The sequence below is a fragment of the Salvelinus alpinus genome, chromosome 1 (genome assembly GCF_045679555.1).
Source record: "Salvelinus alpinus chromosome 1, SLU_Salpinus.1, whole genome shotgun sequence".
NCBI lineage: Eukaryota > Metazoa > Chordata > Actinopteri > Salmoniformes > Salmonidae > Salvelinus > Salvelinus alpinus.
Genome location: NC_092086.1, coordinates 31,658,957 through 31,672,165, shown reverse-complemented (window position 1 = coordinate 31,672,165; position 13,209 = coordinate 31,658,957). Strand labels below are relative to the sequence as shown.

General features: G+C 42.3%; 1 protein-coding gene across 2 annotated transcripts in view; it reads right to left on the bottom strand.

Annotated features, from left to right (window-relative positions):
• Positions 1–1,481: 1,481 nt before the first annotated feature.
• Positions 1,482–13,209, bottom strand: part of mosmoa (modulator of smoothened a) — a 42,583-nt gene continuing 30,855 nt past the window's right edge. For both annotated transcript variants that reach the window (XM_071396705.1, XM_071396695.1), the window contains exon 3: positions 1,482–8,498. In XM_071396705.1, coding sequence (XP_071252806.1) covers positions 8,314–8,498 — 185 coding nt within the window. In that variant the 3' untranslated portion in view covers positions 1,482–8,313. The remainder of the gene's footprint in view (positions 8,499–13,209) is intronic.

Sequence of the window (13,209 nt, the reverse complement as noted above, 5' to 3'; positions counted from 1 at the left end):
TGTCAGTGTGTAGACTACAACACCTACAGAGATGATATCAGCACCTGTCAGTGTGTAGGCTACAACACCTACAGAGATGATATCAGCACCTGTCAGTGTGTAGACTACAACACCTACAGAGATGATATCAGCACCTGTCAGTGTGTAGACTACAACACCTACAGAGATGATATCAGCACCGGTCAGTGTGTAGACTACAACACCTACAGAGATGATATCAGCAACTGTCAGTGTGTAGACTACAACACCTACAGAGATGATATCAGCACCTGTCAGTGTGTAGACTACACCACCTACAGAGATGATATCAGCACCTGTCAGTGTGTAGACTACAACACCTACAGAGATGATATCAGCACCTGTCAGTGTGTAGACTACAACACCTACAGAGATGATATCAGCACCTGTCAGTGTGTAGACTACACCACCTACAGAGATGATATCAGCAACTGTCAGTGTGTAGACTACAACACCTACAGAGATGATATCAGCACCTGTCAGTGTGTAGACTACACCACCTACAGAGATGATATCAGCACCTGTCAGTGTGTAGACTACACCACCTACAGAGATGATATCAGCACCTGTCAGTGTGTAGACTACACCACCTACATAGATGATATCAGCACCTGTCAGTGTGTAGGCTACAACACCTACAGAGATGATATCAGCACCTGTCAGTGTGTAGACTACAACACCTACAGAGATGATATCAGCACCTGTCAGTGTGTAGACTACACCACCTACAGAGATGATATCAGCAACTGTCAGTGTGTAGACTACAACATCTACAGAGATGATATCAGCACCTGTCAGTGTGTAGGCTATAACATCTACAGAGTAGTATGGCACAATTAACTAACATTTAGGTCACTAATATATGCCATTTAGCAGACACTTTTATCCAAAGCAAGTTAGTCATGCGTACATACATTTCACATATGGCAGGCCACAGCAGGAATCAAACCCACAGCCCTTGGTGTTGCAAGCACCATGCTCTACCAACTGAGCCACACAGGACCACAGGATATTGGGAAAAGAAAGGGGGATACCTAGGCAGTTGTACAACTGAATGCGTTCAACTGAAATGTTTCTTCCGCATTTGAACCCAACCCCTCTGAATCAGAGAGGTGCGGAGGGCTGCCTTAATCGACATCCACATCTTCGGCACCCGGGGAACAGTGGGTTAACTGCCTTGCTCAGGGGCAGAATGACAGATTTTTACCTTGTCAGCTCGGGGATTTGATCCAGCAACCTTTCCGGTTACTGGCCCAACGCTCCTACCCGCCAGTCTATGCATGTATCAATGTACCTACATTCATTAACCTCTATCTAGATATATAATGTCATATTAATGATGTGCTTAGGCTATAAATGTGTAATGAAGGGTTTATATTATAGAGTTAAAAATAATGTACAAATGTTACCTTTATGAAGACAAATGTAGAGTATGCAGGAATTAAAACAGTCAGTTCATGAAATCCTTAAGCAGTGGATTTTATTTTGGTACATTTGCTCAATAACATAAGTACAGGTGATAAAAAGGGGTTCCTTGTTCATAAACCACAAATCAACAGAAGAATACAAATAAAAACACATTCTGAAAAGTTAAAATCCCTAAATATATGAACAATTATAACCTGTGATACTTCCCAGACATACACCACAAAAAACATACATTAGTGATTATTACAATAATTCCCCAGCATTTCCGGCAGAGAAATACCAAATAATGTTCAAAATCGACATCGACTTGAGTGTGCTTCATCTCTAAAGACTCTTCATTTTAGTCCCATTGAGGAGTCAGTTGTTTGTACAGTGAACATCTCTCTCCTTGATAACCTCAATGTGGTCTGCTGATACATCTATACAGACAAGATGCAGGTTGTTTCCATCATCAAAGCAATGTACCATTTTGATTGATATAAGCCTATAGGGTGTGTGTGTGTGTGTGTGTGTGTGTGTGTGTGTGTGTGTGTGTGTGTGTGTGTGTGTGTGTGTGTGTGTGTGTGTGTGTGTGTGTGTGTGTGTGTGTGTGTGTGTGTGTGTGTGTGTGAATTTGTGTTGGTATAAGTAAAGACAACAGAAAATATATAGGGACTGTGTACTTGATATGGCCCTATGAACATTTCATCAGTAGAATGAATCATCATTCATCATAGAAGTCAGCTATTCTTCCACAGTTCTCTTAGCTCTCTATAAATTATACAGATTTATAGTAATAATTTGATGGGTGCTTATATTTGTCCTATTTCCCACCAATACAAGCGTGTATTAATACGCATGTGTGAATTTGCTCTCCCTGAGACTCTCCCTGAGACACTCAGAGAGTGGGGTCACGGACAGATTTTGAAAATAGATTAATAACATGTTCTTGGTGATTGGGTATCCTAATATGATCACAGGTTGTGCTTAAAATGTAACATTATGTGGAGAAAAATAGGTTCTATATTCATCTATATGAAAAAGGACCCATCATTATTACGTCTGCATGGTGTTGCTTCAGGCCAATCTGATTGCAGGGTTTCAATTTGATTACGTTCTGAGCTCTCAATTAATCAAGCTTAATTAATTGAGCCCTTAATTGCGATTGAGTGGTCAATTTAAGATTAGCTCTTTGTTCAATTCATCACCACACGACCGTGATGCTTTTAGTCAAGTTCGCAACTGATTCATCTTAATTAACGTAACTAAAAACAAATATTCTTAATTGATAACTAATTTGCATTCGAGAATGGTCTCAAACACTCTATACATTTCTCCCGTCGGTTTTAATCATATAAAACTGTGTTAAAATGGTTTCAGCGTGAATATAGATCTCCTCTGCAAACTGTTTTACCAATGACTCATTCCAAGCACGAGAATGTGGCAAACATAGAAATATAATTCCTAGAAGAGAAAATGGCATTCTATTTTTATGGTGGCAAATGGATGGATTGGTTAGTCACAGACGAGCTGAGGGACCAGAGAGAGCCTCTGACCGTTTGAATCCAGCCAGCACACCCACACTGCTCTCAGATCTGTCAGGGCTCATCAGCCAGGGCTCATCAGCCAGGGCCCAGAGGGAAGCCCATGTAATTCTAGGCTGGGAGACTCATCCTCAAACCTCATAACCTGTCACTCAAACATACACACACACACCCATACATAGACATACATAAGGTACCCGCACATGCGCAGATGCATGCATGTGCACACACATACACTACGGCTCTGTGAAGGCTTTCAGCTGTCATTTAGCTCAAGTTACTGAGAAAAACAACAACATTGTACCAACAGAGCAGAGCAGAACACAAAGAGAGGGGAAGAACCTCAGATGGTGAGGGAATGGGTGGAAAGAGTGTGTGCTCAGACAGAGCAGATAAACAGATTAGACATGTAGTGTATGTAGATGAGTCACCATTGAGGAGGAAGAGATGTGGCTGCTGTTCTCTATGCATGTAAAGCTGTTCTGCAACAAAGTCATGGTCTAGTCTGAAGGCAACCATATCAGATCACTCCATAACAGAATCAGGGTCTGGAATTTTTGGGGGATCACGTGATGTCACCTGGAAAACCTCTGAACCTAAGTTATATACTAGGCTATACACTCTTAGAAAAAAAGGTGCCATCTAGAACCTAAAAGGGTTCTTCGGCTGTTCCCATAGGAGAACCCTTTGAATAACCATTTTTGGTTCCAGGTAGAACCCATTATGTTACAGGTAGAACCCTTTTGGGTTTCATGTAGAACCCTTTCCACAGAGGGTTCTACATGGAACCCAAAAAGGGTTATCTTATGTTGAAAGACAAAGAACCCTTTTTGCTAAGAGTGTAGACTAGGCCCAGAGTTGTTACTGGTCAGGTCACATGGTCAGGAAAAGCTTCCTGTCTCTGGTTGACTGAACGTAATCCTTAAGAGTCTAAGCCCATATTTAACCTTTTTTTTGGGGCACTAAACTTTTAACTGGTATCGGGGGCTACCCTCAGATGCGTCTTGTGAGGGTCATAGAGTAAAACAACCGACATGTGTATGAGATTCTCACCTTTCCATAGAGGGGTCATGTTAGTGTGTAGCCAAAACTGTTTGGACGCTACAGACAGAAGTTGGCAGATCGGCTGTACCGACTTCTGACGAGTCCCGTGACGATTGTGGGGGTCGTAGAGAACACAAAATGGAGAACACCATCGTGAGAGTCTCACCTTTCCATAGAGTGGTCATATAGAGTACCACAGTATGAGTCATAATACCCATAAAACCTAGCAGTCAAACAAGGAAATGGTTGCATTTTCATAAATTTTTCACCATAGGAGATTTTAGAAACACTTAAAATAAGGCCTGCTTCGTATAGGCTTACCCTGGCGTGACATTTTGATAACCGTGTAAATCTCTCTAGGACAAGGTGACCTTTATCAATATATTCGCCTGTAATTACTCCCCCCCACAAAAATGAAATGCAAATTAGCTGCTAATATGGCTGTCAAATAACTACAAATGCCATGATGATCTGGACAAAACTGCCAAATCAAGTCAAAGGTAAGAATCTCTGGATTAACTATCTAATGTTAGATACATTTTATAATGAATAAATTGGTTACATTTCTTTGACAGTATACCTGTTAGCAAAGGTGTCAGCTGAAGATGACGTGCAGGAGCTTGCAGGGATTTGTAGTCTTGTATGGTGTCTACTTTGATGCTAATTAGCATTTTCGCATCTGAGTAAATATATTGATAAAAGTCAGCTTGTCCGAGAGAGATGTACACGGTTATCAAAACGTCATGCCAGGGTAAGCCTACACGAAACCCAGCCCTTATCTGAAGTGTTTCTAACATTCCCTATAGGAAAAATACATTTTAGAAAAATGATTGGAACCATTTCCTTGTTTGACCGCTAGGTTTTATGGGAATTATGACACCTCCACTGTGGGGCTCTATTAGTTTGGAGGCCAAACCGTTTGGACACTACAAACATTTTCGTGAGAAGACCGGGATGTGTCATTGTCTGACAAACACTGCTGTATCTCGGCCAACTTCCACTGCAAATGCTCCATCTTAAACAGACAGATTTTGATGGGGATTTGTTTATTATGCTAATTACATTTCCACAGGGGCACGGACATAGACTCTAGACTCAATCTAGCTGGTAAATTCATTTGAATGGCAAAATGGCAGACTTCACCTAATACCCAAAAAAGAACCAGCTCTCTTTATCCAAACAACCAGATTTGGGACATTCCTCATTATAAAATGGCCCAAATGGCACACTATACCAACAGATCAGGGAATAGGGTGCCATTTGATGGGGAATAGAGTGCCATTTGGGATGCAGCCTAAATGTTTTGCTCTGGTGTGAGGTTTGCTCCATCTGTTGTTATCCAAGGGGAGTGAAGCAGGTGTTACTAAAGACACTTTCATGGTTTAACTTCATTTTAAAATACTAATTTCTTTCTCTCAGAAAATAACAGGTGCAAACTTTGGACTGGTGGAAGTGATTGGTAAATGTGGCCCTTTATTTCCATTCTTTTGGATTTAATTGAGAGTATGGATCACATCACAGGCATTGATTAGTTTCAAGATGGTTGACAGAGAAGATGCTGTAATTAGATGGAAGAGGAGCCTTGACTATTACACCTGTAGATCTCATGTCTTTATTTGCATAGTTGGTGCCTTTTATTCTATACAGTCAGATGATGTTAGTGACTAGTGTCTTGCTAATAATTTACCCAAACAGTGAATGTGCACTTCCATATAATCAGATTATCATTTTGCTGTGGATACATTATTCCTTTTTAAACTGTAAATAATTAGTGTTTGTAAATGATGGAAGGAAAAATGTAATCAGTTGCATTATGTAAATCTTTGTCCATTCTTGGCTGGACACACACAGACTTCTGAACAAAACCCACATTTAACAGAAACATGAATGCAGTATGAACACGAATGAAAGGTCACTCATAGGTTTGACTGTAAAACTTAACTGGAGATTAAGTCAATTCAAAGGTGAATATGGCAAACACTGTTAAAGTCTTCAAAAAAGAAACAACTTGAATCAATAGTCGCGGGGTTGGGAGGGTACTGTACATTTTGTTCTTCACTAACTTCACTGGTGCTCATTTCCAGATGAACAATAATCACTTTGCAGGCTGACTGAAAACATATAGCCCTTCAACTGAGATGCACCTTGGTTGCCTCTGTCTTCTACATAGGTTTGTGTTGAAAAAAGTGCAATGTCTTAAAACGTTCAGATGGGAAGGCCATTTGGAGATGGCACATTCTTCTACAGATTATTCCATAAGAAACTGAAAAATATATAACTGAACCCCCCCCACAAATAAAAATTTTTTTGAGGTAAAATAAATAAATAAATAAATAAGAGGTCCACTGGATTATTTTATAAGTTTTACATAACTTTTGAAACAGGGAGGTTTTCTCCTACTGAACATCGCCCTGATTTTTGTTATTGCCTTTTATCAGAGACCGGTGTGATTGGCTACTCCCTAACCAGTCAAAGACACTAGTTGATAAATGACAAACCAGGCAACACATAAACCAGCTGACATGGTGGCCCTCGAGGCCTGGAGCTGAACACTAACATGTTGAAACAGAATAAACATTATACAGTATGTAGAGTGATTGTGTCAGACTCAAACACATCAGTCTTTTTTCTCTTTTTATTCAGTGAAAGATAAATAATTTGCGTTGATCACAAGCTTTATGCCTGATCAAGACAATACAATTTCTAGGGAACTCATCGCCATGGTTTGGAAAACATAAAAGTAGTAGTTTGAATAAGAAAAAAATATGAGGTAAGAAGTTCTTTTTTTATACATTTGTGGTGCCTCTTCTGCTATTAGCTATACCGTTGAATGCACAGTGCTTCCTAAAACAGAAATTCTGATCATGGCACAACAACAAATCAAACTAGGAACCAGAAAGGGCTTCTTCACAATCCATATTATACAGACCAACACAAAGAAAAGCTGAGCAGGAATGGAAATGGACAACAAATACTTCACCATGACTTAGAGATTGAGCCCGAAACACGTGTGTGTGTTTGTGTGCGAGTCTTTTGTGCATCTGTTAGTGTGTGTGTGCGTGTGTGTTTCACAGGCATCGGGCAGAGCACAGTAGTGAGGCACAGCCCCACACAACGACCTGACCTGCAGTCCCTGATGCCTTTTATTACTGTTTTACAAAGCAAAACCAAAACATCACTCCTGCCTGATCCCATCCATGTTTCATAATAATCCAGGTGCTCTCAGTCTTCATTCCCTTTTTCCTTTCCTGTAGAGCAGCTGGGAGGAGCTTGACTTACTGTGTGGTGCCTGGCTAATTAAGGAACCTTGGTCCTCAGGGCCTGGGGTCCTATCCTCCCCTCTCTGGAACAGCGCACCTGTCTAAATCCCATGGATTATATGGGTCATGGTGCTGGGGTTAAGGTTAGGGTGAAGATGGAAAGGCCAATGTAGCAGTCCACCCTCCTTCTTCCAAAGGGGACTTGCTCATGCCCAGCAAGCTAGGATGCCACCTAGGATGTCATCTCAACCAACCTTCCCCCTCTACCCCAAATAGCTCCCTCCCTAGTTACTGCCTAACCATGGCTGAAGTGACTCTTGTCCCAGGCCACACATGGGGAGGCAGAGAGACAATGACCCCATCAGCAGCCTCTTAATATACCTTTACAGCTCCTCCAGAGGTTCGTTGGCCCAAACCACCTCAAACCACCTCAGTGAAAAAGGGGGAAAGGAGAAAGCAACAACCCCAAAAAACCCTAAATGGAAGAAACCAAAACAACTGAAATAGTGTAAGAAGCCAAAAATAGCAACAGGAACAGTTGAGATGACAACGGTTTGTTTTCTCGCTGGGCAGGAAGGGTGAAGTGGAGATCCTCCGAAAGGTGTGACGTCATAGTTACTGTCGCCGTGGCAACAGCAGGGGGTTTGGGGAAAGGACGGCGGTCGTTCCAACCCCCCCACCCCTCTTCACCCCCCCATGGAGCGGACGTGTGTCTCCCACATCGCTCTCCAAAGTGCAACAACAACAATGTAAAAATAACATGTTTTAAATAAGCAAAGGCAGAGAGGGAAAAAGCCTGAGTCAGTTTGACAGCATCCATATTCGTCCATGTCTATTCATCTCAGTTAGTTTGTTATTCCGCGTTAACCGTCCCAGCTGCATATCGTCACACCGTCCGTCAGAGACATCCCATCCCTGCTTTCTGGCCAGTGTTTTTCTTTTTAGTCGTCCATTTTTCTTTTCCTCCATTTGATTTATCTCCTGTGTATGTTTTTCCTCGGCCCCAGCTGAAAGTCCAGGTGGCAGAGCGGTAGCCGCAGTCAGCCGGGCAGGCACACCTTGCCTGCGAACAGCAGTCCCACTATGGTGAAGAAGATGGAGAGGACAAAGAGGACGTAGGAGGAGCCCACCACCGTGTTGTTGGGCAGCTTGTATGGCTGGCCACCCACCTCGTTGATGTAGAAACCGATGGGGAAGATGAGCGCCGCCATACAGAACAGGATCACTGAGGGGGAGAGAGAGAGATAATGTTAGACATGTTGGAATTGTTTACTATTTCCTGTGGTGTTTGCTACACTGGAGACAGCTCCGCTTTCAATTAGGATGAAACCTGGGATGGATTGGATGCTTGTCAACCAAATCTCCCTCTGGGATAATAAAGATTGACTTGATTTGTTAATTGATTGAGTGACTGACTAATTAATTGATGAATTTAATGACTGAATCATCACTCGTCCTCAGTAGGCCTACATACTACCGCACAACGTCACACACACTACAGAACCAAAACACTCGTCCAAGGCCCCAGACACCATCACGCCTCAACCCTTTTACATAAATAGACCTTAGCTGTGAAGGAGACACACTCCAGTCTCACCAGCGTGATTGTACCAAGGTCACGAACACACCAACCAGACCATGCAGGCTTTTAGAAGAGCTCCAAAAACAACAGGCAGACGGACGCTCTTCGGCATAGGATAATGGGGCCTTTCAGTGGGCTTCCAAGCAGATCAATGATCAGAGGGAGAGAGAGAGATGGAGGAATGGATGGAGAGGGGGGAATGGAGAGAGAGGAGAGAGAAAGTGTGTGTGTGTGTGGACGTGTTTAACTATACTACTGGGGACCAGAAGTCCCCACAAGAATAATAATCCCAAGAAAAATTGAACAACTGCGGACAGTCCCCACAAGGTAAAATGCTCATTTCTAGGGGGTTTAGGGTTAAGGTTAGAATTAGTGGTAGGGAAAATAGGACTTTGAATGGGACTGAATTGTGTGTCCCCACAAGGTTAGTTACACAAGACTGTGTGTGTGTGAGAGAGAGAGTAGGAGAGCGAGAGAGAGAAAAGTGAGTTGGCGTTGTAACAAACTGAGGCAATTTTATAATCCACTCAGCTAGAGGGAGCCGAGACCAGGGAGCATCTCTCTCTCTTCAGACAGTCAGGGCAGCAGGTAGAGGGACTCAGGACCTGATCAAGAGACACAAACACCAACTGAACACCCACACATGTACGCACAACATAGATTCTGTGGGCTTTGAGTGAATCTGTCCATCTGAAGCAGTGTTACTAATCTGAAACGGCAGAGCCAAGGATTTACACATACTCTATAAAACGTACTCAAAAGGTAGTATAAATATAGAGTTGAATTACTTTAAAAGATTACTTTAAAAGCTAATTCGATATACTGTAACTTAATCACTTAGGCTAACGCTAATTCAGTGGACATGCGGTGGTCTGCCGTGAAATAACTTCTGCTCTCCTCTCTCCTACATGGTAGAGTATCCGTGTTCTCTCCCTATCAGCAGCAATAGAAGGGCCACCCCATCACATACCAGGAGCTATAGGAGAGAGACTGCAGACATGTTCCCCAGGCATCCTACTCTGTGTCGAAAAAAACAACAAGTATCATTAGATAAAAAAAACAACAAGTAAAAAATAAATATATACAGTACCAGTCAAAAGTTTGGACACCTACTCGTTCAAGGGTTTTTCTTTATTTTTACTATTTTCTACATTGTAGAATAATAGTGAAGACATCAAATCTGTGAAATAAAACATATGGAATCATGTAGTCACCAAAAAAGTGTTAATGAAATCAAAATATATTTAAGATTGCCACGTTGTATAAATGATTGGAGACAGGCGCAGGAATACATAATAGGGGGTTTTAGTACTCCACAAAAAATACAACATGCCATGAAAAGGCACAGGGAAGAAGCCCCCCAAAAAACACAGGGATGTAACCCAAACAAAAGAGCGAGGTTAAACCTCTAATAAATACATGGGACGAGACCTGTAATAACAATACACAGGACGAGACCCGTAATAACAAGTGCACAATACACGCAGCACGAAAGTCGAAACAACAAAGCACAGGTACTCACAAGACCAACGGACATGGGAACAGTAACCGACCAAGACAATGGTGAACAGAGGGCACATATATACAATTACTAATCAGGGGGAACAGGTGTGCATAATGAGACAGTTCAGTAACGCCTAGAGGACGGTGACGTAGACCTCCGGAACTGGTGCACGGAATGAGCAGCAGTACCGGGGGTATCCGTGACAAAGATTTTAGATTCTTCGAAGTTGCCACCCTTTGCCTTGATGACAGCTTTGCACACTTTTGCATTCTCTCAACCAGCTTCACCTGGAATGCTTTCCCAACAGTCTTGAAGGAGTTCACACATACTGTATGTTGGCTGCTTTTCCTTCACTTTGCGGTCAAACTCATCCCAAACCATCTCAATTGGGTTGAGGTCGGGTGATTGTGGAGGCCAGGTCTTCTGATGCAGCACTCCATCACTCTCCTTCTTGATCAAATATCCCTTACACAGCCTGGAGGTGTGTTGGGTCATTGTCCTGTTGAAAAACAAATAATAGTCCCACTAAGTGCAAACCAGATGGGATGGCATATCGTTGTAGAATGCTGTGGTAGACATGCTGCTTAAGTGTACCTCGAATTCTAAATAAATCACTGACAGTATCACCAGCAAAGCACCCCCACACCTCCTCCATGCTTCACGGTGGGAGCCACACAAAGACACAGCGATTGGAACCAAAAATCTCAAATGTGGACTCATCAGACCAAAGGACAGATTTCCACAGGTCTAATGTCCATTGCTCGTGTTTCTTGGCACAAGCAAGTCTCTTCTTCTTATTGGTGTCCCTTAGTAGTGGTTTCTTTGCAGCAATTCGACAATGAAGACCTGATTCACCCAGTCTCCTCTGAACATGGATGTTGAGATGTGTCTGTTACTTGAACTTACTTTATTTGGGCTGCAATCTGAGGTGCAGTTAAATCTAACGAACGTATCCTCTGCAACAGAGGTAACTCCTTTCCTGTGGCGGTCCTCATTAGTTTCATCATAGCGCTTGATGGTTTTTGCGACTGCACTCACTTGAAGAAACTTTCAAAATTCTTTACATTTCCCGGATTGACTGACCTTCATGTTTCTCTTTGGTTATTTGAGCTGTTCTTGCCATAATATGGACTTGGTCTTTTACCAAATAGGGCTATCTTCTGTGTACCATCCCTACCTTGTCACAACACAACGGATTGGCTCAAACGCATTAAGAAAGAAAGAAAGAAAGTCCACAAATTAACTTTTAACAAGGCACACCTGTTAATTGAAATGCATTCCAGGTGACTACTTCATGAAGCTGGTTGAGAGAATGCCAAGTGTGTGCAAAGCTGTCATCAAGGCAAAGGGTGGCTACTTTGAAGAATCTCAAATAAAATATATTTCAATTTGTTTAACACTTTTTGGGTTACTACATGATTCCATATGCGTTATTTCATAGTTTTGATGTCTTCGCTATTATTCTATAATGTAGAAAATAGTAGAAATTCAGAAAAATTCTGGAATGAGTAGGTGTGTCCAAACTTTTACCCCCTTTTTCTCCCCAATTTCGTGATTACGATCTTGTCTCATCGCTGCAACTCCCCAACGGGCTCGGGAGAGTCACGCGTCCTTCTAAACATGACCCGCCAAACTGCGCTCCTTAACACCCGCTCGCTTAACCAATGTGCTGCACCAATGTTTCGGAGGAAACACCGTTCAACTGACGACCGAAGTCAGCCTGCAGCCCGCCACAAGAAGTCACTAGAGCGCGATGAGCCAAGTAAAGCCCCCCTGGCCAAACCCTCCCCAAACCTGGACGATACTGGGCCACTGGGACTCCCGGTCACAGCCGGTTGTGACACAGCCTGGGATTCGAACCAAAGGCTGTAGTGACACCGCAAAACACAGACCGCTGTGCCACTCGAGAGGGCATAAATATATATTTCTGAAGAGACAAGCACTTGGCATCCATTTCAAGACACCAATTAGTGTGTTAGACTTCCTGCTGAGAGAAGTGATATAACACTGATAATAAGTCACTGCTCTGGCACCCCACAAAGAGGAGTGACACACCAGTCCTGATGGGGCACAATACGGTTTGTGTGTGTGTGTTCAGTGTGTGTGTGTAAGCAGTGACTGGGCACAGGGTCAAGGTCAGGAGTAAAATCATTAGGGTAGTTATCGGTCTTAATCCAAGTGATTAGCCTCTTGGTTGGACCAGTTAATTAAAAAAGCCATTGTTAATTAGCATCATGAAACTCCTCATGTTTGGTTTTATTTTGGGGCTCTCAGAATATTTATTTGAAGATATTGTTAGTTCCCAGGACGATCTACACAAAACACTCTAATGTCAGTGGGGGAAAAATCTAACAATTGTAAAAAATTCTGGAAAAATAAAACACTAATATATCTTGATTAGGTAAGTATTCAACCACCTGAATCAATCAATACATATTAGAATCACCTTTAGCACCAATTACAGCTGTGAGTCTTTCTGGGTAAGTCTCTAAGAGATTATCACACATGGATTGAGCAACATTTACCCCAAATTCTTCAAGCTCTGTAAAATTGGTTGTTGATCATTGCTAGACAACCATTTTCAGGTCTTGCCATAGATTTTCAAGCAGATAAGTCAAAACTGTAACTCGGCCACTCAGGAACATTCACTGTCTTCTTGGTAAGTAACTCCAGTGTAGATTTGGCCTTGTGTTTTAGGTTATTGTCCTGCTGAAAGGTGAATTAATCTCCCAGTGTCTGGTGGAAAGCAGACTGAACCAGGTTTTCTTCTAGGATTTTGCCTGTGCTTAGCTCTCTTTAGTTTTTTTTTTATCCTGAAAAACTCCCCAGTCCTTACAAGCACAACCATAA